Genomic DNA, 13707 nt, shown 5'->3' on the forward strand with positions numbered 1-13707 from the left:
GAGCAGGGACAGGAGCCGTGGGGAGCAGGGACAGGAGCTGTGGGAAGCAGGGACAGGAGCCGTGGGGAGCAGGGACAGGAGCTGTGGGGAGCAGGGACAGGAGCCGTAGGGAGCAGGGACAGGAGCTGTGGGGAGCAGGGACAGGAGCCGTAGGGAGCAGGTGTTTGTTAGAGCAGGAGCATCTTCGAGCAGGGAGACCTCTTGGCCATTACTCTGCAGGGAGAAGGTGTGGGAGTGTCCCTGGAGACGAGGGTTGTCACCATGGTCCCCTCTCTTGGTCCTCAATGCTCTGCCCGCTCTCGGCTGCTGTTGGTGGCCACTCAGCAGCTCCATGTACCCCCAAGACCTGGTGAACCAGGTGGAGAGGAGGGAGCTCTGTGCTCTGCGGCCTCAGCTTCTCGCTCTCTGAACTCCTTAAAGGAGCTTGGAGCCAGGGGGGACGGGCTCTGCTCCCCAGGAACAAGCGCCAGGAGCAGAGGAAACGGCCTCAAGTTGCGCCAGGGGGGGTTGAGGTTGGATGTGGGAACAATTTCTTCCCCAAAGGGCTGTGGGGCATTGGAACAGGCTGCCCAGGGCAGTGCTGGAGTCACCAGCCCTGGAGGGCTGGACAGACGGACATGAGGTTCTCAGGACGTGGGGCAGGGACAGGGTGGGTTATGTTTGGACTCCATGAGCTTGAGGGGCTTTTCCATCCAAAACGATTGTGTGATTCAGCTCCTCAGATGGAGTCACAGGTTGAAGCTGCACAGGGCAGGTTAGGTCACATATGAGAAGAGCTTGACTGGTTTGGGAGTCACACAGGACTGGAAGGGACAGGGGTCCTCCCGTTGCAGGTGTCACCCTTCCCAGGTGACCTGTCGGAGAGGACGTGGTGGACGGGTTTGCGGTGTCACTGGGCAGCGGTGTCTGTGGGGACCCCTCGCTCCAGCACATGGGGCTGCTCCATCAGACACGGCTGATGTGTCTTCTGTTCACTGAGACACTTTGGATTCTGCTCGTCCTGTTTGCTCCCCGGTTTGTTTGCAGCACTTTCCAGCTCGACATCTGCCCCAAAACATGACTCTCCGCTCTGTCTGTCATTTCACTTATCAGCCAAAGCATCACCTGTGTTCAGACCCGGAGGAGATGCTTGAGATCCGCTGTTCTCCTCCAGTTCTGACGTTAGGGGACGCGTCAGGAGTGTTGGGCAGTGGCTGGGGAGGGCGGCCCCCACGGGCTGTGTCACCTGGCGGGGACTGAGCCCTCGCCCTTGTTGTCCCCTCTCCCGGGAGGCTGCTGTCCCCCGAGGGCGGAGCTGGGACCCATGTGATGGAGCAGCTGGGGACAGACCTGTGCTGGGCTCTTCCTCATCTCTCAGTGGGGTCAAGTGATGTGAAAGCATTAAATAAATCTGTTCTGTGACAGTGGTGGGATGGCGTCCCTGCCTTGTCCCATCTCTGCCATCAGGAGGTGCCTCCAGCCCAGCCGTCCCCTGCAGCTGCAAAGGGACACGCGTCCGTGCCGAGGACAGACCCAGACACCCCACTTTGTCCCCACAGTGTCTGAAGAGATGGACAGAAGCACTTTGACCCCCACCACCACCATCAAACCTTCGGACAAGATGACCATCAACCACTTGGTGGAGCGAGCCTGCTGCCGTGACTACCAGCGCCTGGGGCTGGGCACCCTCAGCAGCAGCCTCACCCGCTCCAAGAACGAGCCCTTCCGCATCTCCACCGTCAACCGCATGTACGCCATTTGCCGGAGGTGAGCGCCGGGGGCAGCAGGGGGTCCTTAGGGCCACCAGGGGGGTCCTTAGGGCCACCAGGGTGATCCAAGGCTGGGGGACAGGCTGAGAGAGCTGGGCTGTTCAGCTGGAGAACAGGAGCTCCAAGGAGACCTTAGAGCAGCCTTTTAGGACTTAAAAGGGGCCCATAAGGAAGATGGGGACAGACTTCTGAGCAGGGCCTGTTGTGACAGGACAAGGGGTGATGGTTTAAACTAAAGGAGGGAGATCCAGGCCAGACATGGGGAAGGAATTGTTGCCCTGAGGGTGGTGAGAGCCTGGCCCAGGTTCCCAGAGAGGTGGTGGCTGAACCATCCCTGAGACATCCCAGGCCAGGCTGGACGGGCTCTGAGCACCCTGAGCTGGTGCAGATGTCCCTGCCCATGGCAGGGGGGCTGGGGGGCTGGGAAGGTCCCTTCAACACAAACCATCTGTGACTCCGTGATTCCCGATTAGTGGAGCGGTGGGAGGACTGGCGCTGGGTCCCGCCAGGCCCTGCAGAGCCTCCGCTCTCTCCGCAGCTACCCCGGGCTGCTCATCGTGCCCCAGAGCATCCAGGACAACACGATCCAGCGCATCTCCCGCTGCTACCGCCAGAACCGCTTCCCCGTGGTCTGCTGGCGCAACTCCCGCACCAAGGCCGTGCTTCTGCGCTCGGGGGGGCTGCACGGCAAGGGCGTCGTGGGGCTCTTCAAGTCCCAGAACGCTCCCACCGCAGGTGCCCGTCCCCTCCGCCCCCTGCAGACCCCTGCCCGGGCCCGGTGGCGGTGGCAGCGCGGTGACGCTGGTGGCTCTGCTGGCAGGCCCCTCGCAGACCGACTCCACCAGTCTGGAGCAGGAGAAGTACCTGCAGGCCGTCGTCAACTCCATGCCGCACTACGCCGACGCCGGCGGGCGCAACACGCTCAGCGGCTTCACCTCCGCGCACATGAGCAGCTCAGGTGAGGAGCGCGGTCCTGGGGGTCGCGGGGCTGGTGCTGGTGTGTGGGGCTCAGCCGTGAGTCCTGCTGCCCTCTTGGCACCCGGGCAGGCAGGTGAGCTGCTGTCCATGTCACCCACCCTGGAGGAAGCAGCAGAACCTTCCCAGTGCGCTCTCCGGAGCTCCCACCATGCGCTCCAGAGCTCCCAGTGCATTCTCTGGAGCTCCCACCATGTGCTCCAGAGCTCCCACCATGCGCTCCAGAGCTCCTAGTGCACTCTCCAGAGCTCCCAGTGCACTCTCCAGAGCTCCCAGTGCCAGCTGGGCTGCCGTGGCTGGTGGTGGGGACGGGTTTTGGGAAGCCCTGCAGCTGCGAGCGCTGGGAGCTCCCGGCTGAGCGGGGACCCTGGTGCTGGGGGGGATGGACCCTGGTAGCCGGGATCTCGGCACCGTCTGTGCCAGCGGTGCCGTAGTCTGTCACAGGACGCCTCGGTAAGTCTCTGCCTCCCTCACTCTCTGGGCAGAGCCGCCTGTGGCTGCCCCACCATGTCCCACTGTCACCCATCATCTGTCCCAGCCATTCCACCCTGTGGGTGCTGCAGAGGTGACCAGGGCCAGAGGGACCATGGGGGTCCCAGCCGGGGCTCCCCCAGCCTGGGGAGGAGGGGACCTGCCGAAAGCCCCCAAGGCCTCTCCCCTGATGTCGGGGGATGTGCCCAGGGCTGTGGCTGAAGGCGGGAGGGTCAGGGCAGCCCATGACCCAACATACGGTGTCCATAGAGCCGCAGGGGCTGCGGGGCTGCTGGACGATGACCCTGCTGCCAAACGCCTGGGGCAGAGCTGCGGGGGCCGAGCCCCCTCACGCACCAGGTGCCTTTTTGCGGTGGCCGCGGCTGGAAGGTGTTTCCCGCACGCTGGCGCCCTGCTGTCCCGCTTGCTGCCGCCGCCTGGCCCCTTCCCCTCCGTCCCGAGCACCCGGGGGGACACGCGGGAGGGCCCCCCGAGCAGCCCAGCCAGGCCCGGAGCTGACGTTGTGTTGGTGCTACAGATTTCTCCGACAAGAGGCAGCCTAAGCTGGGATCGCTCATGAAGCAGGTGATGGGAGGGAAGGACGAAGGGCCCGGTTCTGTTAGCCGCGGAGGTGAGGACGTGCGAGTGAGCGCTGCGCCGTGGCCTCGCCAGGGCCCGGCTGGGCCAGCAGCCGTAGAGTAGACACTTCCCGGCTCCCCGCTCGCTCCTGCCGTGGGGCAGCCGCAGGGGGTGGGAGGGACCCGCTGCAGCACCCCACAGCCATCTCGCCCTCATCCTCCCGTCCCCCTCATCGCTCCGGTCGCTCATCCCGCTCCCCGGGCTCTCGCTGAGGTTTGTTCCGTCCTGTGCTCTCAGGGCTCGCTCACAGAGCTCGGGTCATCACCCTCTCCACCCCCAAGTGCGTGTCGCCGAAGGGCCGCGAGACGCCCCGAGGTACGGTACCGCCTGCCCCCACACGGGTGCTAACCTGCCCGACTGACCCACACACCCTCACCCTTCACACCACTAATGCCCCAGTAACACCCACCTCCGCCCACTAACGCCTGCGCCACTTGGCCCGGCCCGGCCGCGGTGCCAGCGGTGAGTACCGCGCTGTCCCCGCTGCTCCCCGCGTCCCCTCAGGTTTGCTTTGGGCTCCTTGCGCGGCTGCTGGTGCTGGTGGTGGTGGCCGGGGCTGGCAGGGCAGAGCAGGTCATGGTGCAGGAGCGCGGTGAGGGGACGTGGAGCCACCGGGGTTGGTCTCCACACTCCCCAGGCAGGAGATGCCCCCAGCACCCAGCCAGGACAAGGAGCAAAAGCAAACCTGGTTCCCAGCACCCTCCTGGCATGTGCTCCCTGGGCGCTAGGCTGGGGGTGACGGCGGCTTGGCCACCACGTTCCTGGCGAGCTGTCCCCAGCAGCCCGGTGCGGGGACATGGGTGCCGGTGCAGCCCGCGAGTCGGCCGGGACCCCCGCCTGACGCCGGGTGTCTCGCAGGGAAGTGGGGCAGCATCCGCGCCAGCGGGCGCATGAGCAGCTACGCCCTGAACATGGAGATTGGGTCGCGCCTGGCAGGGAAGGACCTGCTGGGGACCCAGCACAACGGCACCCCCGCCGAGGCCAGCTTCCTGCGGCAGCACCGCGCCTCGCTCTACATCATCGGGGACAAGTCACAGCTCAAGGTGACCCTGGTGGCAGCCCCCACGCGGGGCGGGGTGGTGGCAGGGCCGTGCAGGGCAGCTCAGGATGGAGCCCAAGCACTGCTACGGGCTGGGACGAGCGGCTGGAAAAGGCCCTGGGCGTGTTGGTGCCAGCGGCTGAACAGGAGCCAACGTGTGCCCAGGTGGCCAAGAGGCCACCAGCATCCTGGCTGGTGCCAGCACTGGTGTGGCCAGCAGGCCCAGGGCAGCGACCGTCCCTGTGCTGGGACCTGGGGAGGCCAAACCGCCAATCCTGGGGCAGCTCTGGGCCCCTCACGCCAAGAAAGGGCTTGAGGTGCTGGAGCGAGTGGAGAGAAGGGAACGGAGCTGGTGAGGGGCTGGAGCACAATGTGATGGAGCGGCTGAGGGAGCTGGGGGTTCAGCTGGAGAACAGGAGCTGAGGGGAGACCTTCTGATCTCTGAACTGCCTGAAAGGAGCTTGGAGCCAGGGGGGTCGGGCTCTGCTCCCCAGGAACAAGCGCCAGGAGCAGAGGAAACGGCCTCAAGTTGCGCCAGGGGAGGTTGAGGTTGGATGTGGGAACAATTTCTTCCCCCAAGGGCTGTGGGGCATTGGAACAGGCTGCCCAGGGCAGTGCTGGAGTCACCAGCCCTGGAGGGCTGGACAGACGGACATGAGGTTCTCAGGACACGGGGCAGGGACAGGGTGGGTTATGGGTGGACTCGGTGATGTGGAGGTTCTTTCCCAGCCAACGTGATCCTATGATTCCGTGGTGCTCTCCTCCCTCAGGGGGTGAAGCCGGACCCGCTGCAGCACTGGGAGCTGGTTCCCATCGAGGTGTTCGACGTGCGGCAGGTGAAGGCCAGCTTCAAGAAGCTGATGAAGGCCTGTGTGCCGGGCTGTCCCTCCACTGACCCCAGCGTCGCCTACTTGCGGTCCCTGGAGGAGTCCGAGTGGCTGTCCCAGGTCAGTTGTCACCCAGGGCCCGGTCCATCCCCATGGCAGGAGCCTTTGCCAGGGACTGTCGCTCGAGGGCATCTGCTTTAACCCAATGGCAAAGTGCGAAGGGGGTCTGGGTGCCCCCTCCAGAGCGTCACTGGCATGGAGCAAGGTTAGTGTAAGAGGAATGAGGATAAATAGCCCCAAATGCTGCTTCCAGGAGAATCATAGAATCATCGTGGGATGGTTTGGGTTGGAAGAGACCTCAAATACCATCCAGTGCCCCTCCTGCCATGAGCAGGGACATCTGCACCAGCTCAGGGTGCTCAGAGCCCGTCCAGCCTGGCCTGGGATGTCTCAGGGATGGTTCAGCCACCACCTCTCTGGGCAGCCTGTTCCAGGCTCTCAATATTCTCACGGGGAACAATTTCTTCCTTAGATCTGATCTAAATCTCCCCTTTTTCAGTTCAAAGCCATTGTCCCTTGTCCTGTCTCTTCCTGCCCTTGTAAAGTCCCTCTCCAGCTTTCTCGCAGGTCCCTTTAGGTACCAGAGGCTGTTCCGAGGTCTCCCCGGAGCTTTTCTCCTCCAGCCAAACCCCCAGCTCTCTCAGCCTGGTTTTGCACAGCGTCCAGCAGATGATTTCCCTGCGCCCCGATGACTCTGCGCCCTTCTGTTGGCAGATCCATAAGATCCTGCAGATTTCGGTGTTGGTGGTGGAGCTCCTGGACACAGGCTCCTCGGTGCTGGTCAGCTTGGAGGACGGCTGGGACATCACCACGCAGGTAGGAGCCCCACGGCCGCCCGGCGCTGCGCCCACCGCGGCGTCTGTGCCCCCACGAGCTCCTCGAGCCCCCTGTCCCCACAGGTGGTGTCGCTGGTGCAGCTGCTGTCGGACCCGTATTACCGCACGCTGGAGGGCTTCCGGCTGCTGGTGGAGAAGGAGTGGTTGTCCTTCGGCCACCGCTTCAGCCACCGCGGGGCGCAGACCCTGGCCGGCCAGAGCAGCGGCTTTGCCCCCATCTTCCTGCAGTTCCTGGACTGTGTCCACCAGGTGAGCTCCGAGCACCGTGTGGGTCCCGTTTTGGGTTCAGGAAGGTTTTGAAGTGATCCCAAGAGTGAGATTAAGACACAAATGAGGTTAAACGCCACCAAGTGAGCTGGTTTATTCAATACAACAATCATGCAGAAAGTAGTGAGAGAGAGAGTAATGAAATTCAGGAGGAAAATGAAGCAAGTATTCGAGAAGGTGAGCATGCGATAAGCAGCACCCGGATCCAGCGCTGTCTCCTGTCCCTCAGGTTCCAGGTCCCAGTGGTGAGTGAGCACACAAACGCGTTATCATGGGGCTGTTAACTGCAGTTGGTGGCCGGCGTTGCCTGGACAAGCCGCTGGTCTCGTCCCAGATGTCGGTGGCTGATACAGCCTGAGCTGATACAGCCTGAGCTTCACTTAAGCTTACGCAAGCCTTAAGCATTTTCTGAGTTTCAGCCACTCACGGTGATCACGCGTTTGCTGAGTTTACGTAAGCTTGCTCCACAGAAAGCCGCACCACGAGTGAGCATGTTCCTGTGCAGTCCCCCGGAGCCAGCAGGCTTTGAGACAATAATCCATATTATTTCATCGAGCTTTGGGGCAATAATTCACAGCACTGTGTGTAAGAAGCACCGGTGTGTGTCCCCGGGCTCTAACCGCTGCTCCTCACAGATCCACCTGCAGTTCCCCATGGAGTTCGAGTTCAGCCAGTACTACCTGAAGTTCCTCAGCTACCACTACATCTCCAACCGGTTCCGCACCTTCCTGCTGGACTCGGACTACGAGCGCATCGAGCTGGGTGAGGGCGGCGTGGGGGCGCCTGGGGACCCCAGCCCGGCACCGGGCCCCCGTAACGCCCCGTCCCTCCTGCCCCGCAGGGCTCCTGTACGAGGAGAAGGGCGAGCGCAAGAGCCAGCAGGTCTACAAGTCCATCTGGGATTACATCGAGCGGCTGAACAAGAAAGCCCCCGTCTTCTTCAACTACATGTACGCCCCCGAGGACGGGGAGGTGAGCGCTCCGGGGTCCCAGAGCAGGTTCTTCCTCCCCGCTGTGCACACACGAGACAAATACAGCACACAGAGACAGGGTGTTGTTTATTACTGAGTTGGGCAAGTCTGGGTGCTGGAATAAGCCAGCACACCAGTAACAGCCATTCTATACGAAATCTTGTCACTACGTTCACATCCTAAAGAGCCAATCTTGCACATTTGCATATTGGTTACGTTGATCATTTTAGTGTATAGTGAGCAATGTTCAGCTAAAGGACACTGTGTCCAACAGTCTTGAGATAATGTTTTAAAGCAAGACTCAACCAATTGTGGGGCTTCAAAATGTCTAAAGCTGCAAGGGCAGCAGTGGCTGTAGCTCGTGATTCCATGTTTTTCACGTCCCTCTTCTCTTTGTTGGAGGAGCAGACTGACCTAAAACTGAGGATGTACATACGGTTACGGTAGCAGTTTCCAGCGGGGCTCGTGGGGGGGTGGCTGCACGGTGTGGACAGGCAGCCCCTGCCCAGCCCAGCCCAGCGCCGCTGCTTCCTCCGCAGGTGCTGAGGCCGTACAGCAACATCTCCAACCTGAAGGTGTGGGACTACTACACGGAGGAGACGCTGTCCGAGGGCCCCTCCTACGACTGGGAGCTGGCGCAGGGGCAGCCGGAGCACGTGGAGGAGGCGGATCGGCAGGACGCCGGCGCGCCCCAGACCAAGCGCAAGATCATCTGGCCCTGCTACGACAACCGCAGCCGCGTGGAGCCCGACGCCATCTCCAAGCTGCTGGAGGTGAGCGCGGCTGCGGCGGCATCGTCTGCGCGGCGCTGCTGCCTTTGGCCCTGGGCTGGGCTCCCGTGGTGTCCCCTGGGGACGCTGCCCCCTGCGCTCAGGGCTGCGGTCGGTTGAGCCCTTGGACAGGGACAGGGACAGTGATCCCAGGGGTCTTGTCCCTCCTGGGGTGATGCCTGAATCACAGAATCATGAAACAAAGTTGGAAAAGCCTGTCAAGCTCATGGAGTCCAACCATAACCCACTCTGTCCCTGCCCCATGTCCTGAGAACCTCATGTCCATCTGTCCAGCCCTCTAGGGCTGGTGACTCCAGCACTGCCCTGGGCAGCCTGTTCCAATGCCCCACAGCCCTTTGGGGAAGAAATGTTTCCTAATGTGCAGTTTGAACCTTCCCCAGGAGCTGCAGAACCTGGAGATGGAGCTGGGGCAGGTCCCGGAGCGCTGGAAGGACACGTGGGACAAGGTGAAGGCCTCCCAGCGCAGCGAGGCGCGGCAGGAGGGCAGCCGGGTACGTGGGGCTGTGCGGGGCCGGGGCTTTGGCTTTGCCCAAGGGCGCCCTGAGCAACGCGGCTTCTTGCTCCCACAGCCTGGATGAGGAGATGCTGGTGCTGGGCCCCGGGCGCTGGTGCTGGGCCCCCGGCGCTGTGCTGTCTCCTCCTCACGCTGTGCCCTGTGCTCCACAGACCCCCAGCTCGCTGCTCATGTCCTCCGGTCTGTCCCACCACCGGCGCTCGCTGGGCGTTTACCTGCAGGAGAGCGGGGTGGGCTCGACCCTCAACCTCAGCCTGGACAGCGACACCAGCAGCACGTCCACCCCGTCGAGCGGGAAGCAGGGCGGGCGCCGCAGCACCAGCACGCTCTACAGCCAGTTCCAGATGTCGGAGAGCGAGAACAGGCAGGCGGGGGCTCGGGGGTCTCTCCCGGGTGGGAAGGCGTTGGGGGTGGGTGAGTGCGGGGCCCCATCCCTCTCCCGCCCCCATGACGCTCTGCCCGGCTCCGGCAGGTCCTACGAGGGGTCGCTGTACAAGAAAGGAGCCTTCATGAAGCCCTGGAAGCCTCGTTGGTTCGTGCTGGATAAAACCAAACACCAGGTACCAGAAGGGCGGGTGCGCCCCGCAGTCTGTCTGTCCGTCTGTCCGTCCCGCGGGCTCTGACGCCAGCGCGGCCGCTCTCTCCACAGCTGCGGTACTATGACAGCCGGATGGACACGGAGTGCAAAGGGGTCATCGACCTGGCCGAGGTGGAGTCCATCACCCCAGGAACCCCCACCATGGGGGCCCCCAAGACGGTGGACGAGAAAGCGTTCTTCGATGTGAGTGGAGCCGAGCGGAGCCTCCGTGTCTGGCGCCGGGCACCCGTGGCCCCGCGCAGAGCTCGGCAGCTGCTCCGTCAGCACCGGGGCTGCGGTGCCGCTGGCTCCCCCGGCGCAGCCCCCTCACCCCCTCTCCTCTCCTCTCCTTCCCTGCAGCTGAAGACGACAAAACGAGTTTACAATTTCTGCGCCCAGGACGTGCAGCTGGCCCAGCAGTGGATCGATCGCATCCAGAGCTGCTTGTCGGACGCGTGAGCCCGGCTCAGCAGAGCCCGATTCCAGGCACAGCGCTGGGGCTGCGGCCCGTGGAGCAGCGGCCGAGCCCGGGCTCACGGCCGCGCCGCGCTGGACTGACGGAGCGGAGGAGTTGCCGTCCTCCCCCTCTGCCGCGGGCGTGCGGCGCTGGGGGCCCGGCCACGGCCCCCCGGTGGCAGCGGGGCAGGACGGGGGTTGCACTGTGGTAGGACTGTGGCGTGAGCAATTCCGCGCGTTGGAGCAGGCAGGGGCGCGGGTGGGAGCTTGTCCTGCCCCGTCCTCCCCGGCTGTCTGAGCCCTGTAATTACTGTGTCTTCTGAGCCCCCCACGCCAGGCTCTGCGGCAGCGGGGGGGTCGGCAGCCCCAAACCTCCCCTCCCCGTGCTGCTGGAGAGTCTCCCCCACGGCTTCACATCTGCTTGAGCATCCCCGTGGAGAACCAGCCCCGTTCCCCCCCGGTGCCACCGCCTCGAGCGCATCCTGCGCTTCGCTCGCGTCTTCCCGGCCCCGGGACCTGCAGCTCAGGGTGTTCGTGGAGGGACCGTCCTGCTCGGCCGCTGTCCCCTGCCAGCAGCGCACGGCGTCCCAGCCCTCGCGTGTCTGTCCCACGGGCGCAGGAACGAGCACGGCTGCCTGGGGACGCTGGCGGTTGTCACTGCAGGCGCTGGGCTCTGTGTCTCGGGGGTATGTGGATGTGGCCTCTGTGTCCCTGCTCAGGCGGGGACAAAGGGACTCCCTGTCCTGGGGCACAGGCTCTACCTCCACTGTTGGGTGGGGGCATGTTCCCCTCGGGAGGTGCCAAATTCTGCAGCCTCCTCAGTTCCTTCTGTCCCCTGGTTGCGTGACCAGGCGAGACGGTCGAGCAGGACAAGGGACCAGAGGTCCCGCTCGGCTGCAGCCGGGGCCGCTGTGGCCGTGGGTCCCGTGGGCTGTGACACCGGGCTGGGCACAGCGGTGCTGGCAGGCGCCACCCGCTCTCTTTGCACAGGTCACCCCCCCGAGCCCTCCCGCCCCCCGGGGAGGAGGGGGCACACCCGGGGGGCTCCGCACAGCGCTGCCCGTGTCCCCGCAGCCCGGGGCTCCCTGTCCGGTGTCCCGTCCCCCGTGCTCGTGCTCTGCCCCCGGCCCTGGCGCAGCAGCGCAGTGTCGCTGGGGCTGCACATCGCGCTGCCCCCCCCGCTTGTCGCTGTCACGGTGTCGGTGCGAAGGGGGACTCTCGGTACAGAAACGGCTCCTGCAGCACCTTGTCCATCCCCGCGCGGCTGTGGCCGGGGGGGGGGACGGTGGCCCCGCACCTGGGAAGCCCCAAGTGGCGCCACGAGGCAGCTCAGGAGCCGCTGCCGCCGGGACCTCCGGCAGCGTCGCCTCCGCGCGCCCGGCCAGCTCGTCTACCTGTCTTGTTTTTAAGGAGTACAATGTTTTATTTCAGTGCAGAGACCTTTGTACAGTCTTAACCCCCAGGTCCCCTCTTTGTTTTATTGTACAATAATGGCTGTGGCAGGTAGCTGGTGTAACATGGAGGTTTTTGTAACTTACCTGAGCAGTTGTAGATTATTGACGTTTCTGTACATTGTGTCAAACATACAGAGTCCTTGTATTGTATTGTGCCTAGAGGAAAAGGTTATTATATAAAGAGAAAACTAACTGACTTTAATAAAAAAAAAAAAAAGATGTGCCCTTCTGGCTCCCCGTGTGGGGGTGAGCCCAGCCCAGGTGAGCCCAGCCCAGGTGAGCCCAGCCCAGGTGAGCCCAGCCCGGGTGAGCCCAGCCCAGGTGAGCCCAGCCCAGGTGAGCCCAGCCCGGGTGAGCCCAGCCCCAGTGAGCTGCTCCCGCGCTCGGGAACCGCGCTCGGGGCTCAGCTCCTGTCCCTGGTCTGAGCCATTCCGGGTATGAGCCGTTCTGGTGCTCAGGAACCGCAGGGGGCTCAGCTCCCGTCCCTAGTCTGAGCCGTTCTGGTGCTAAGAAACCGCAGGGGGCTCAGCTCCTGTCCCTGGTCTGAGCCATTCTGGTGCTCAGGAACCACAGGGGGCTCAGCTCCTGTCCCTGGTCTGAGCCATTCTGGTGCTCGGGAACCACAGGGGGCTCAGCTCCTGTCCCCAGCGGCACGGGCCGGCTCCTCATGGCGCGCCGCTGGCACAGCACCGAGCGGTGGCTGTGCTGGGCCCTGTTCCCCGGGACACACAGGGACCCTTGTCCTGCGCTGTCCCACCCGCTCCTCTCACTCGGGCAGGTTTTGCTGCTCCCCAGGTCCCTCTGGTGTGACGAGCCCGGTGTCAGTGCGGCTCAGCCCGGGGTTGCTGGGTGCGCTGGTGCCTGCCCGGGCTCCGGGCTCAGCGAACGTCCCCAGGGACACAGCGTGACCTTGACCCAGCTCCCGTGCCTGTCCCTGCTGAGCAAACCGGTGGTCCCAGCGCCAGCCCCCGGGTGCAGGACGGGACCTGCCGAGCTGCACAGAAACCACCCCGGTCTGTGGCAGGGACGGGCACCAGCGCAGCGCTGGACACAAACCAAACCCAGCCGTGCCGCTGCCCAGCGCCCCCGCCCCACCGCGGCTGCTTCCGCTGGGCCAGCCCCCCCCGGGCAGCACCTGCTGCCACTGCACAGCGTCCCAAAGCTGCTCCTGGTGCTGGAGCCGCTGGGACCGGGACCCTCAGAAACCCCCCACATCTCATCACCAAGTCCTGAAACGTGGCCCAAGCTGCGCAGATGCCAACGGGGTGGGGGGGTGGGATCCCAGCCCCGCGCCGCCTCCTGCAGCCTTCAGTGGCACCACCCGCTCTCTGCGGGGTGAGGATGTGAAGATTTTGGCACTAGAAGCCACGGGTCTGACCTTTCCTAGAATGCAGCTCACATGCTCCAGCAGAAGGCGCCCGGCACGGCCAGGGCAACGTGGCACTGTCCTGGCCAGGGTGCAGGACGGGAGGACGGGGGGAAGGACAGGAGGACGGGAGGACAGGAGGACAGAGACGCAGCTCGGGGGCTGAGCGGGTGCTGCAGGATGGAGGAATCCACCACCGGCACGTCCATTTTGAGCTTTTATTGATAGTTGGAATTTACAGCCCAGAGCTGACGACACGGATGCAGACTGTGCAGACTGTGCGACTGTCAGACTGTGCAGACTGTGCGACTGTCAGACTGTGCACACTGTGCAGACTGTCAGACTGTGCACTCTGTCAGACTGTCCACACTGTGCAGACTGTCAGACTGTGCACTCTGTCAGACTGTGCACACTGTGCAGACTGTCAGACTGTACAGACTGTCAGACTGTCCACACTGTGCAGACTGTCAGACTGTGCACTCTGTCAGACTGTGCAGACTGTGCAGACTGTCAGACTGTACAGACTGTCAGACTGCCCACACTGTGCAGACTGTCAGACTGTGCACTCTGTCAGACTGTGCAGACTGTCAGACTGTACAGACTGTCAGACTGTGCAGACTTTTTGTTCTTTTTTTGTGTGTTTTTTTTTTCCTTCTTTTTTACAAAAACAAAAACCAAAATAACCAAAAGCCACCAGCATCAGATTTACAATATAA

The 13707-nt window shown here is 63.5% G+C and overlaps 1 protein-coding gene across 2 annotated transcripts in view; it reads left to right on the plus strand.

The window, feature by feature from the left end:
* Positions 1 to 10611, plus strand: part of SBF1 (SET binding factor 1) — an 84187-nt gene extending 73576 nt beyond the window's left edge. Inside the window, exons 26-42 of one of the 2 annotated variants that reach the window (XM_080352292.1) lie at positions 1539 to 1746; positions 2287 to 2483; positions 2569 to 2706; positions 3733 to 3825; positions 4071 to 4148; positions 4692 to 4876; positions 5643 to 5819; positions 6474 to 6575; positions 6659 to 6844; positions 7498 to 7624; positions 7704 to 7834; positions 8373 to 8606; positions 9005 to 9115; positions 9291 to 9502; positions 9611 to 9698; positions 9788 to 9919; positions 10076 to 10611. In XM_080352292.1, coding sequence (XP_080208418.1) covers positions 1539 to 1746; positions 2287 to 2483; positions 2569 to 2706; positions 3733 to 3825; positions 4071 to 4148; positions 4692 to 4876; positions 5643 to 5819; positions 6474 to 6575; positions 6659 to 6844; positions 7498 to 7624; positions 7704 to 7834; positions 8373 to 8606; positions 9005 to 9115; positions 9291 to 9502; positions 9611 to 9698; positions 9788 to 9919; positions 10076 to 10174 — 2498 coding nt within the window. In that variant the 3' untranslated portion in view covers positions 10175 to 10611. The remainder of the gene's footprint in view (positions 1 to 1538; positions 1747 to 2286; positions 2484 to 2568; positions 2707 to 3732; positions 3826 to 4070; positions 4149 to 4691; positions 4877 to 5642; positions 5820 to 6473; positions 6576 to 6658; positions 6845 to 7497; positions 7625 to 7703; positions 7835 to 8372; positions 8607 to 9004; positions 9116 to 9290; positions 9503 to 9610; positions 9699 to 9787; positions 9920 to 10075) is intronic. The other variant, XM_080352291.1, reaches the window with a different exon arrangement.
* The last annotated feature ends 3096 nt before the right edge of the window (positions 10612 to 13707 follow it).

The sequence above is a fragment of the Nesoenas mayeri genome (assembly GCF_963082525.1).
Source record: "Nesoenas mayeri genome assembly, chromosome: 1".
NCBI classification, from domain to species: domain Eukaryota; kingdom Metazoa; phylum Chordata; class Aves; order Columbiformes; family Columbidae; genus Nesoenas; species Nesoenas mayeri.